The 13,066-nt window shown below is 36.7% G+C and overlaps 1 protein-coding gene across 1 annotated transcript in view; it reads left to right on the top strand.

Annotated features, from left to right (window-relative positions):
• LOC104501571 (cytoplasmic dynein 2 heavy chain 1-like) overlaps positions 1–13,066 on the top strand; it is a gene marked incomplete at its 5' end in the record, with an annotated part of 56,450 nt that overhangs the window by 42,570 nt on the left and 814 nt on the right. Inside the window, 3 exons of the mRNA XM_010145400.1 lie at positions 2,475–2,584; positions 2,914–2,995; positions 8,970–9,086. Coding sequence (XP_010143702.1) covers positions 2,475–2,584; positions 2,914–2,995; positions 8,970–9,086 — 309 coding nt within the window. The remainder of the gene's footprint in view (positions 1–2,474; positions 2,585–2,913; positions 2,996–8,969; positions 9,087–13,066) is intronic.

Raw genomic sequence — 13,066 nt, 5'->3', positions numbered from 1 at the left:
ACCAAACAGAACCTCACATTAATTGAAGTTCTGAAATACCCTGCCAGGAATTGCTTTGCAAGCATTTTGAGTATTGCTGATATTATATTTGTAGTCATCATATGCTAAATTAATCTATCATGGACAGTTCAAACTTAAATTTCTAGTTTCATTGTAATAAGAAAGATTCAGGAAATACTGAAATAAACAGTTGCAAAGAAGATTATATGATATATCACTTATTCTGTGTTGTAAAATAAATCTTTTGAGGTCTAGGATATTTGGACTTGTAAACCACATTGTTGGTATAACAGAAATTATTGGTGTAGTGTGAATTTATTTTTAAAAATAAGTTACACATAATTTCAGCTTTCATATGCCTTTTCCCAGATGATATAGCTGCCATATCTAACCAAAGATGTATCGTTAATTCATACACTGAAAGCTGCTTTTAGTGCCTGTTGGCTGTTTTGAAGAAGAAAAACAAACCCTGAATTGGAGCAAACCTGTTACAGACCATACGGGAGGCAGGAGTGAGGGAGCAGTCGGGAGAGCACGGATATTGGCCTGAGCCACACGGAGACGAGCAGCTAGATTTCACACCATCTTGGAGGTGCTGGTAGTCTTCTCACCGTAGTCCAGATGACAAATAAAAAGATCATCTTGACTGACCTGGCAGGAGGGGCACTTTTCTGCTGAGCAGGTGATGGAAGAAGACCATTCAGACTGAAATACTACGTGGCCATTCAAGAGCGCTTTGACAAATGAAGTCCGTGTATGTTTTTATTGCATTGCGATAGGAGAGGAAGATTAAGATATTGTAGCTGATCTGTTACAGGATTTCTCGTTTTCGAGAAACATCACTTCAGACGTCCTACATCTCAGCTTAAACTTCTCTCCCTTCAAGACTGGATCTCTTCCAAGCGTTATGGCAGTGACAGTGGATGTACTAGTGACAAACGATCCATTTAATGGAGTGATGTTGTCTTTTGAGACTGTAGCACTTCACTGACATGCTGCCATGGGTCATATAAGACAAATAGGAGCATAAGCATATTTTTCACACTTGTGTTGTAAAATATGTTTTCTTATCATTTTTATTGCATTTAAATCTTAAATTATGTATTGAACAGCTGTGAATGAGCTATGTCTTCAGCTTTATGTAAAGCAGTACAAGGTACCGGTTTTGGTTTTGTGATCTAATGAGGTTTTGTTATTGTGTATTTCCTAGTGCTACTTATTTATGTGAGTTCAGAATTAGTATCACCCATAGCGGTGTTTTAATGGGACAGAATATAAGCATCTGTGTTCCTGACTGTTTCTCTCTAGCAGTTACATTAAAAGTTGATTTGATGACAATAGAATGATTATATTAAATAGAAGTTGAAATGATTGTGTCTACTTTTATTACACAAAACAATTTACAAAATTCATCCTAACCAGAATGTGGAGTTACTGCTATATGGTAAGAGAGATTGTTATATAAAGTCATTAAAAGAATCATGCAGACAAGAGTCATTAACCATGTACGTTTAGCTAATGAAAATGGAAAGCAAAAATCTCCTAACTGGTTCTTAATCATCTGGGTTGAGGGCTTATAATCAGTGATGTGGCAGATTAAAAGATCACGGATTAATTGTTCGAACATGGTGAGAACATGGAGATGTGTCTGACACACTGACAAAATTCACAGAGTGAGAGTTACTTGTATGATTTTGTCACCTCCAAGATGCTTCTATGAAATTATTTGTCTGTCAGCAGCTCAAGTACTTTTAAAACAAGATACGGATGTCTGGCAGGTGCATTGTGTATTGAGACTGTAGCTTCCAAGATTTTTTATTCAGTGACTTTGTAATACAGTGGAATTTCATAATCTTCTAGTAGCTGGTATGCAGAAAGGAGCGTGGTTTGTCTTTCTCTGTTCTGTGAAAGCACGTGGAATCTTAGTGTCTGATTGTTTTCTGCCACAGTTTTAAACATTAATCTTCCTGTGCAGAAGCATAGGGCTTCCAGCTACTTACGGAGTCGGATATACAATGTCTTAACATTTATACCACAGTAGTATAGTCAGGGCTGTGACTACCAGGTAAAGTTTACTCCAAAGATGTTCTTAAAGCATACTTGAAAGGAATGCAGTTATTTGCCTGAACTGAGGAAAGCAAAGACAGTAATTTTGGTGGAAAGCAGAAACTCTCCTGTCAGTAAAGGTGAAATGTTAGAAACTTGATAGAAGTTTCATGGTACAAGAAAGGAACAGAAGTTTATTTAGAATTTATGAGTCAAATTACAAATAATTTTTCTTTATACTTTTAAATTGTGTAACTTTTCTGTTTTCCAGTTTGAAATAATTGCAGTTAATCTTTGAAGTTACAGTATATTTACATGAACATTTTTCATTAATCATAATAATGATAAACCCACATTAACCCAAAAATGTTGAAAAATCAGGCAATAACTTTAGGATTCTTTGTTTTCCTTCTTTCTTCCCCATTTAGAATTGGGTAGAAAAAGCAGAGAAACAGAAACTACTCTCTGACACCCTTGACCTTTCAGAGCTATTTCATCCAGACACATTTCTCAATGCCTTACGCCAGGAGACTGCAAGGTGAGGGAAATAGAATCTGCCTATTTGTGCTAATGTGCCATTGCTCCTTTGGCGTGAAGATTGTTCTTTCATTTTTAGGACACAGACCCAACAAACTGCCAATTTCTGTCATTAGTCATCTCATTTTTATTACTTGCACTGAAGTAAAATAGTTGTGAGTTACTTGTTTAAATGCCGACTTTGTTTAATTTAGATTAAATTAAAAATATTTTTTTCTAAGTGAGACTTAGCATAATATGGTACACATGGAAAATGCATCAGTTTTGGGGTTGTATTCCATTTCCTGTCATATGACTCTAAGATTTTCTGTATATGTGTTTCCCTTGCAGAGTAATGAGCTGTTCAGTGGACAGCCTTAAATTTACAGCGTCATGGAAAGGGCGAATCCAGGAAGGCAAACTCCAAGTTAAGGTATTCTACTAGGATGTTTTACTAGAATTTTACGAGGGTGACTTATTGGCATAGTCCAAGTCATCTGTCTATAAGCTTTCTGGAAAACTGAGCTACATTGGTGTAGCTGCGTTACAAAGGCTAGTTAATAGTATACAGCTACAAAAATGACAGTGCAAAAATTACGCAGAAATGGGAGAAGGAAAAGAGCTGTCTTTTTAGCCCTCCCTAGTCACAGTGCTTATTTAAAATGTAAAAATTAGACTTACTCTTGCTCCATTCTTCTCAGTCACCTCTAAAATGAAAATTGAAGCTGCAGTTCCATTAGTGAATGTCTAACTGTTGTCCGGAAAGTAGCTGTCCAGACTGGAAGTGTAAGGCCATGTGTTAGCATTTGGCGAATCGCTGAAAAGAGTTTTCTGAGGAAGTAAACAAACCAAAGTAAACAATACCATGACTAGCTTTTGACATGATAAAGACCCAGTCAGTTTTTAAGGAACACTTAGGGCTGCAGCAAGTCGATAGTGTTTGCTTAGACAGCAAAGTAGAGAATCTTCAAACTATTTAGTTTAGCTCCTTAACATTTCATGTGGCACTGTCACTTTGGCTGAATCCAGATCTCTTTGCCCCTGTTTTATTCTGAATTTTATAGAGGATTCACAAAATAAGTTTTCTATGCTATGTCTTCCACCAGGTATGTTGGTCCCATGATAATTCTGCACAGCTCAAAGTGCTGTGCTCAGCACAGAGCATGGCACTTAAATCTGCATTCTTACAGAAACATGGGTGAATAATGCAGGGCACTCGCCACGCGACTACGTACTGATGTGCAGCTAAAGCAGAGAGATTGCTGGACTAGGAGACAGAAAGGAAGTGGCAGGGAACCTTCTCTAGTCTGATAATGCAGGCAGACACAAGGCTGTGGGAGATACTAGGGTTCTAGGTTGGCTGCTGACACTTCTGAAATTATTAATACAGAACATGTAAGAATTCACATTCCTAAAATATTAATAAATTGTAAGGCTAAAAAAGATAACTGCAATCATCCACTCTGACCTTCATACAACACAGATTTTGAACATTGTTGAATTAATTCCTGTTGGAACTAGTTAATATAATTTAGAAATTTATTCAGTCTTGGTATTTAAATAAGAGTAATGGTTGCCTACTTCCTTTAATGAGAAGCAGATGGGAGTCTAGAACCTGGAGGTAGATAAACTGAGGGGCTTTTACGGCACTTTGGTTCCTTGGGATAAACTATATTCCTGGGTTACGATAAACCTTGGAGCCTGCAAATCACATATTCTAGGCTGGAGATTCAGCCAAGACTTCTAACTCCATAGCAGTGAGCCAAAACTGAGTTTCGTATCTTGGACCGCTCATTCCAGTAGGGTAACTATCAGCTACAGATCCTAGAAGCCGGGACTTCTTCAAAACCATCCTATCATTTTGAGAAATGTTGGAAGTCAATGTCAAATAACTGAACTCCATGCATAAATAAAATTATGTAAGTATTTTCATGTGCTACAAAATATTACAATATTTTACAGTTGCTGGATTGAAATAGCAACTTGAAATCTAAAGGTAATTAGAGGAAAGAGTTTTATATCAACATTCCGGTTAGGTGTATTGAAGCCTATAATTCTTGCTTATGTGCAAATTTATGTGGTCAGGTTTTTGTCACGTTAGTTAGAATATGCTGTCAGCAGTCGCTGTTAGATGTAGGCAAAAAGCTTTACGTGTATTCTCTTTTGTTTTACAAGAATTAGTCATATGTTCCAAGAGGATTCAAAAATAAAAAGATAATTTTGCCTAAGAGCAAATTCTCTGCCACAGGACTAGTAGAAGCAGTTGAGTGAGTGGTTGTTTTTAACCAAAGGTAAGAATCCTGTCAAGGCTACTCTCTTGATTTGACTATTATCCTTTCCTCCGTAAGAGCAATATTCAGTCAACCTGTGTCAGTCAGTATTGACCAATATCTTCGCTGCTTCTTTGAATATTGTATGTACAGAAAGGCTTTAGAGCCCTTTGCCAAGTTGAATATTTAGATTCCTTTCCATGAGTCCTTCCTCATGCTCATGGAGAACTGGGGAGAAATTTCACATCAGTAAAGCTAAATACCACATGCACCTTAACTAGGGCATAAAAATGTCAGTGATTTGAGAAAATCGTCCTCCGAAATATGTCTTGATTGATGAAGATCCTTTGCATTGCAATTCATGTGAGCAGTATGAATTTTAATACTAGTGAAGTTAATGTTGTATGTGCAGTTTCAAGAATTCAGGCTAACCTTGTAGAATGGGGAGCTATTGTGAGCAGGAAAAAAAAAAAATTCAACCAGCAGAATAGACAAGTCCTCAAACACATGTTTTGTTGAGATAGCTGAGAGCATGTTTCATCTCACCTGACTTTAGATTTCTAAATCAGAAATTGGAGTTTACCAGACTCATTTTGTCAATGAAATGAGTTACACAACTTCCAGGAGATACCTGTCTTTCTCCCCTGACAGGAGAAATTCCTATGGACCTACCATAGTAGTTTTGGTCAATTGCCTGAAGGTAAAGGTGGTGCTTTTTTTAAAAAATCTGTCACATTTTTGAAGTTTAAATAAACAGGTATCATAGAAACACAGCGCTCAGGGAAGAGTTATTTAAGATTTACCAGACTTTATGCAAAAAATATGTTAATTTTATTCAATGCCGTTATGAAGAACACCAGTTTTGTACTTGATGAAAGATGATATCGTCTTTATATACAAGCACCAGTGCTGATAAGAAAATCTCTTTTATAGAAAGTGTAATACATGAACAGAAAATCTTACATAGAGTTAAACAGAAAAAAACAAAGTGTAATCACAACAGGATGTTTTAAAAACAAGGTGGAAACTGTTAGCAAAACAGTAATGTCTGCTTTTGCTGGCTTAGGCTGCGCATGGTCCCATTAAATACAATCCTCGGTGAACTGGGTCTCTGCAAGTTTGACATTGTGAATCTCAGCCTTGTACTTAGCTGTTGCTTCCTCATTGGGTATCCTTCTATCTGCAGATAAGGCTACTAAGAAATTTTTTAAAATTCAGTTCATAAGCAAAAGCAGATCCGTTTCCATCTCAGTTGTGTGCAGAATAAGATAACTTAAATAAGCATAAGATGTTTCTTGACATCCTATTGTGTATTCATCTCTGAAGATATTTAATTAACAGTATATATGCATAGACATACTTTTTTGTCTGCACAAATAGCTTTTTTCTGTTCCCTTTGGAAATTTGCTTTTCATTATGAATTACTGTGTTTCAGTTTAGAACCTGCCTGATTATAGAATTCTTTGTCTCGAAGATAAACTCAGATATACCCAATGCTTCTGTTTTCTTCCCCCTTGGTGACTTTCAGGTCCTCAGATTGTATTATTGTATTCGTTTCTCTTTGCTAAGCCTCTCTCTTTTATGTAAGATCTTCAAACTCTCAGGAAGTTTGTGATAAAATAATTGGGAGAATTGGTAAATAGGACTTTCTGGCAGAAAATTTGATTTATTGATACTGCATGTTCCTTCTTCATATGATTCAGGCTGCAGGTTTAAAATTGGATCTGTCACATGCTTTGCAAGAACCAGATCATGGTGTAGGCTGTTCTGAGATTTATCAGTCTCAATTTGTGCTAATGTTGCTATTTCACTTTGGGTGACTATTTCCACTGAGAGACTTGATTCTGTACTCACATGCTTGGACCACTCTGTTTTGGGATACAGGAGAGTCATGTTCAAGTCCCTGAATCAATGGATATTTAATTATTCTATAGAATATCTTTGTTGAAAGATTGAAACAATTAGGAATGTGGATGAACATTTAATTTAAACCTAAGTTTCACACATACTTTGTATAACTTGGTCACACTGACAGTGACTGTTTTTTCAGACATGTTCCTTGAGGTTTTTTTTTTTCCTTGACTTTAATTTTAAAAGTTTTTGATAGCTTAAAATTTGTTCTGATAGGGAGAAGAAGGTGGAGATCTCCTTATGGTCAGTATGATGAAAATGCTTTCTCAGTCTTCCTGCACTCTTAAAAAATGGCATCATGCTTCAGCCATTGTAGGCATTTGGAATTAACTTAGTGTGCCAAAAGTTCAAATAATATGCCCTGTGATTGCCTGTAGTCAGAAGTATGAGTTTATTAATTATCATGAATTATGGCAGTGATGAGATTTGTGGTATATTGTGACAGATAGTGTAGGTCCAAATAGAAAGTCTGAAAAAATGGATTCATTTCACTAAGGCCGGGTTATAATAACCTGTGTAAGTTAAAGTTAGAGAAAAAGTCATACCGCTCCCAGCTTTCCTCTTAGGGTTGTTTTGGTTCAGGTTATCCACGGTTTTGGAGGCTTTACTGTGAGTCCTAGTCTGCGCAGAGCACAGATTTCTCCAAAGAGTGTTGCCACTTCCCTGGTCACTGTCTGCCCAAGGTGAAACACAGCTTTTTTTAATAGCTTTTTAAAACGTACTCCGCTGTACCTTTTTTTTTCACATTAGAATATGTGTATATGCACCTTATACATTCTAATGAAGAGCCTCAGCTCAGAACAGAAATAGGGCTTTAAAGAAGCAAATTTTGAAGACTGCTATGCCTGTCTACAATCAAAAGAATAATTAGTTATTAAAAATGCAAAACATAATCTTAGCTAGCATACAGTCAGTAGTTAACAAAATACCCCAGTGCTCGGGAGGAAAGCATTGCTCTTCAAGCAAGAAAGTCATCCCCCACTGTGTTACTGTTTAATTTCAATTATTCTTGTCAAATAAATAATTTTAGCATACTGTAATTACCTAAGCAAAGGATTTCCATTACATCTTCTATTATACCGATCTTCATTGTAACTTCATACTTTAACCACTTTCTAAAATCTAGTACACTTTAAAAATTTAAGAGAAAGTTTATTAGAATATGATAGTTTTCTCCATTTTGGTTGTGTGACCACTCATCCAGTTTCCAGCAGCATTGCATTTCCTAGTTCCATCACTGCTTTGCGAACCTCGTATTTGGTGAAAGCCTACCTCGCTATTTAACTGAGGACTTTGGTATGACAGCATAACAGAGAGATGACTTTCAGATTGTAGCTGCTCTTAGGTACCTGCTCCAGTTTAAGCTTCAGCCTTTTGAAAAGCTGCATATAAATTATTACTTACTTAGTTAAGTTTTATTATTACTGACATTGAAGTTCTCACTTCAGCAGGCCTAACTGACTAGTATTATTATTTTTACTGGTACTGGGGAAAAAAAAATCAGCAGATACTGAAAATTTTATTTGGAAGAAATCCGGAATAGATACCAGTCATTAATTTATGCAGGATTTCAGTGAAGAAAAAAAGAGAATGCTTAGTTCAGAGGCTGGAAGTACTTACTAGATAAAAGAAAGCATTTAAAACATGTTACATATAAAGTATTGCAGTTACTTATAGAAGCAATAGGACTCTTGTTTAATTTTTCCAAGCAATAGTTCACTTATAAAATCTTGAGATAAGTTAAGTAAAATTTTCTCTCGTATTATTTCACTCTGTTTCGTTTGCCTCTGCAGAAGCTGTGTAATTGTGCATTCCGTTCTTTGAAGGCTCAGACTGCCTAGCAGGAATCCATGCTTATTTCAGTGATTGCTCTTCTCTGCTCCTCGACACTGCAGTGATTGTGCACTTGGCTGTTGCTGTCACATTGCCATTAATCTAATGCCAGGCAATGGCAGTTTCATAAGTGATGACATTTACAGGTATTTTCCTCTAACGTTTCAAAGAACGTGCATCCAAGTCAGAGGAAGTTCATGCTGAAGAGTGATCCAGATCTGGCTTTTAAATCATGTTTCCTACTCTCACACAGAACATTACAATAATTTGTTTCCTTTTATTAAAAAATCTGGTCACAGTAAAAAGGATCATCATTTATTAAAGCCCAGTGTAATCATTACTGACATTTCAAGCCTGTTATGTATGTTTGAATATTTTATATTTCCATGGCAGATCAGTGGCTTACAACTGGAAGGCTGCAGTTTTGATGGAAATCGACTTTCAGAAAATCTGCATGATTCTCCCAGCGTGTCATCTGTTCTCCCCTGTTACATGGCCTGGATTCCACAGGTACTAAATTATTAAAAGTCCTAAACTTTCAAGACCCATAATTTGCCTTTTTTTTTAATGTGTAGTATCTTTTCAGTATGATGATGCTGACCTGTTTTTCCCCTCATTTCAAAGTAAAAATCCTTATCTTTAATAGGAAAAGCAATTAGTTCTTTTGTATTAAACAAGAACTTACTATCATTTTGTCAATATTTTTTAGCTCGTGTTGTCTAGATTAAGACAAGGGCTTTATTTCAGTCATACCTTTTGTCTCCTTGACTTTTAAAAAACTTTAGCATATTTTCAAAAATGTATTTAGTAAATGTATACACGGGTTTGGGAGCTCATTCCTAGAATATATTTTCTTCACGTTTTAAACAGTCAATTAAAATGCAACAGCAATAAAAAGACAGGGAATATGTTATGATCTGTAAGCAAAGAAAGCCTTTCCCCCACTTACAGTAATTTAAATAAATGCCAATGCTTGCAGAACTACATAAGTGAAATAATCCAAACAGTAAAAATTGTTACTGCCTCTGCTCTCCAGTCATAATAGCAACCCCTGATAAATAAAGCAAAAGGTTGCGTAGAACTTTTTCAAGGATATGTAGGAATGACAAATTCATATTCTCAGTCTTGTAACTCATAGAAAGCTTATTGTAGAATTCATCTCATCTAAATTTAGCTGCCTGAAAGTTGATTACATGGTATGGCAGTTGCCTTAGCTCCTTTGGTCTCAGTGAAAGATTGGCATCTCGGGAAGTCCGTCCCATCATACAGTAACTCGGATAAATCTCCCTCTAGATGTGACTCTAGATACAGCCTAGATCACTAACTGGGACAGACAGGTGAGAAGAAGACTTTTACACCAAAAATTGAGTGTAAATGGAGAAATAGGGGTGGATGCAGGTTTTTCCCACTACTTTGTCACAATAAATTAAATCAGCAGTACATAAAAATGAAAAATAATGTCTCCTTTTATCCTGTCCTGTAGACATTAACTCATCAAGCAAATGAATTTATTAAGTGGAGGAGTTTGTTATTTGAGCTCTGCCAGAGTTCTCTCTTGAGAGGGCTGTGTTTGTTTAGAACAATGTTCAAGAAAATAGTTCGCTGGACCCAAGTAGATGAAATTTCAGTTAGAATTGAGTTTATTAATGATCAGAAGTTATGGCAATGGTGAGATTTGTGGTATATTGTGACAGATACTGTGCAAGTTGCTCCACTGCTAACACACCACTGCATCCCAACTTTTTCTGTTTTTTCTTCATAGTTTCCAGCAGTTGGAAGTACAGTGTTATACTGTAACACAGCATTTTAAGTATAATGGTCAGGATGCAGACTTTGAACACACAAGTAAATAGTAGCCACCATGTGCACTACTGATTCCATCTTTGATGGGAAAATAAGTACTGAAAATTAAAAAACAAACCACCAAATATCACAAAATCCATTGCAAAATTGACCAGTAAAAGATTTTTCAGTTCTGTAGTAATTTGTGAGGTTTGATTTGTTCAGAGAAATAAAGAGATTCCTAGTTTACTGGAAAGGTGGTGTGTGGGATAAATATGGAATTGCCAGACATATTAGTATACAGACGACCGTGAATTTACGTGGTTCCACATGGTAACACCAAATGTTTACCTTTTGCACACTGAAAATGAGGATCGTAACTCTCACTTTGTTCTGAAAAACATTCATCTTGCATTAGAGAAAAAACGTATTCTGAAGTGTTTTCCTGAGTAACAACCTATATTCTTTAGACTTCAAAGGTAAGATCCAGAAGTTATGTATGACATCAGCAGAGAGATTCATCTATAAAACATGGAAGTGAGATGGTTCAGTAATTGGTGAATTAATTAGACTTCTTCCAATGTACTTTGTATGAGAAATTAATAGCAACTGAGTTCTTGTGTTGGAAAAAAATATATGAAATCCTTTAATACACAGGCCAAAACTGGTCAACTGCTCAGATTTTAAATATAAAGTATCTCTAAGAAGAGCATTTTGGAATTGCTTTGCCCTTAAGTTATTTTACTTTGTGCTTCACTGTAAAAATTGACAGACACTGTGCTCAGAAACCAAGGCAGCATCAGGACATTGTGCACTTCCCTTATCACAGTATCCTCTCCTTAGGAGAAGAGTGCATGAAGTGGAACATATTATCTTAGGATTCTTAGGTTTTGAATTTGTTTTCCTTTCCCCATAAATATCTCCTATGAAATCTGGTAAGCAAAAATCTGTATTTTTATAATGCAGTGCTTTGAGGTAGTTTTCAACCAAACTGAAGTCAAGTGAACTCTCAGGAGAAAAAAAAAAAGTAGGCTACAGGATTTCTTTGAGAGAAGTCCCTCAAAATGCTGCAGTGCTCAGAATTATGGTGATGATGCTTATTCTCATTAAACTGTGAAGGTCCTTTCCAGTTTTAATTCTCTGAGAGATCCAAAGCTGTGAAGGGTGTTGCTAAGGGAGGTGAAGCTGTGTTTGAGGCAGTCTAGACAACGTGAATGTTAGGACTGTGTGTAAGCCAAGGACGTAATGGTCTGTGGTTCAAAAAGACTTTCATAAAATGGTTTTAACCCTCCAATAGTGTGATTCCTTAAAACACCAGTGGGATTGAGAAAAGCATGAGAACAGCTATTTTGACTCAAAAAGGTGTAAGAAGAGGTCTTTGAAGGCAAACCATCCAAGTTTGGGTCTCCCAGCATGAATTCTCTGATTTTACTGCCAGCATTTTGTCGTCTTCAGTAGTTCTCCTTCTGAGAACAGCTGAGGGATTTTGATATTAAGTTATTCTATAGAACTCTTCGAGTCCACAGACTTTCTGTCATAATTTAAACACCGATTTTCTAAAGGAACAACAAAATTCTTCAGTAATGGCTTGACGAGAAGGCAAAGTGCTTGAAACACTTATTGTTTGCCTGTTTCCTTTTTCCTGTTTTTAGTTATTTTCTAATACTGGAATTTCACTGACTCATCTTGGATGTGATTTGCATTAAAAAGACCCTCATTTTTGTTTCAAATTCCTTTCTAACAAGTGCGGCGCATTGTTATTCGATTCTTGAAAATCTCCTGACATTTTCCTGTTGACAGGAAGGGAGATTTTGAGTGTGACGGAAAACATGCTTAATATATATCAATTGAATTAAACCCTGAATTACTTACACTAAATAAACACATCATGGATTGAAACCCAAATTAGATGCTGTAGGAAGTCCAGACGGAGTCTTTGAGCTCAGTTCTATTGTCACGCCTAGGGACAATGCGCTGTGCAAAGCCCTAGGAGGAAACTAGGTCCAAGGCGCACACAGAAAGCAGAGGAGCTGCTCGTGTTCTCGCTCACCAGGAACACCAGGGGTAAAGCCATGGCTCCAACCTAGGTCCTTCTTCCCTGGGCAGTGTTTGCAATATCACCGTAATCTGCGTAACAGTGGTGCGGCGAATGCTGCGCAGTAGGACAGCACGTGTACAGCAGAATGCTGGTTGTAAGTTACTTCAGCTGGAAGTTCAGAGGGCTCGGTTCAAATCTGAATGCTTAAAGTTAACCTGATAATTTCCTGTTTAGGCACTTAATGGAAATGGCCTGTTTTCCAGAAGTGCCTAAGAACCCCAAGCGTGACTGTGATCGGTATTAATATGAAAAGCATTTAAAAAAATAAGAAAGACATCAAACTTTTTTTTGTTTACTAATAATGTCACTTTTTCCATATGCTTGCATGTCTTGAAGAGCTAGAAGTGTATGGAAAGGACTAGGGAATTTAGTCTTTTTGTTTCAAGTCCTGGTCTAACTCAGTTGTGGTTAGTACTTCTGGGTTCCTCTTAATAGCCTGCATTAAGCAGAGGCCCTGTGTAAGTTATAGCGTCTCTCTCTGTATTAGAGAACGATATTTATATTTGGATGCACGGGTGTTAAAAATCATTGTTTGAATCCATAAAGTAGCCTCAAAAGTGTAGGGTAATTTTATTGGGGGGGGGGGGGGGGGGGCAGAGGTTGAGGAAGA

This window comes from Buceros rhinoceros, unplaced genomic scaffold, assembly GCF_000710305.1.
Source record: "Buceros rhinoceros silvestris isolate BGI_N320 unplaced genomic scaffold, ASM71030v1 scaffold11951, whole genome shotgun sequence".
Classification (NCBI taxonomy): domain Eukaryota; kingdom Metazoa; phylum Chordata; class Aves; order Bucerotiformes; family Bucerotidae; genus Buceros; species Buceros rhinoceros.
This window is presented reverse-complemented; position numbering and strand designations above follow the sequence as displayed.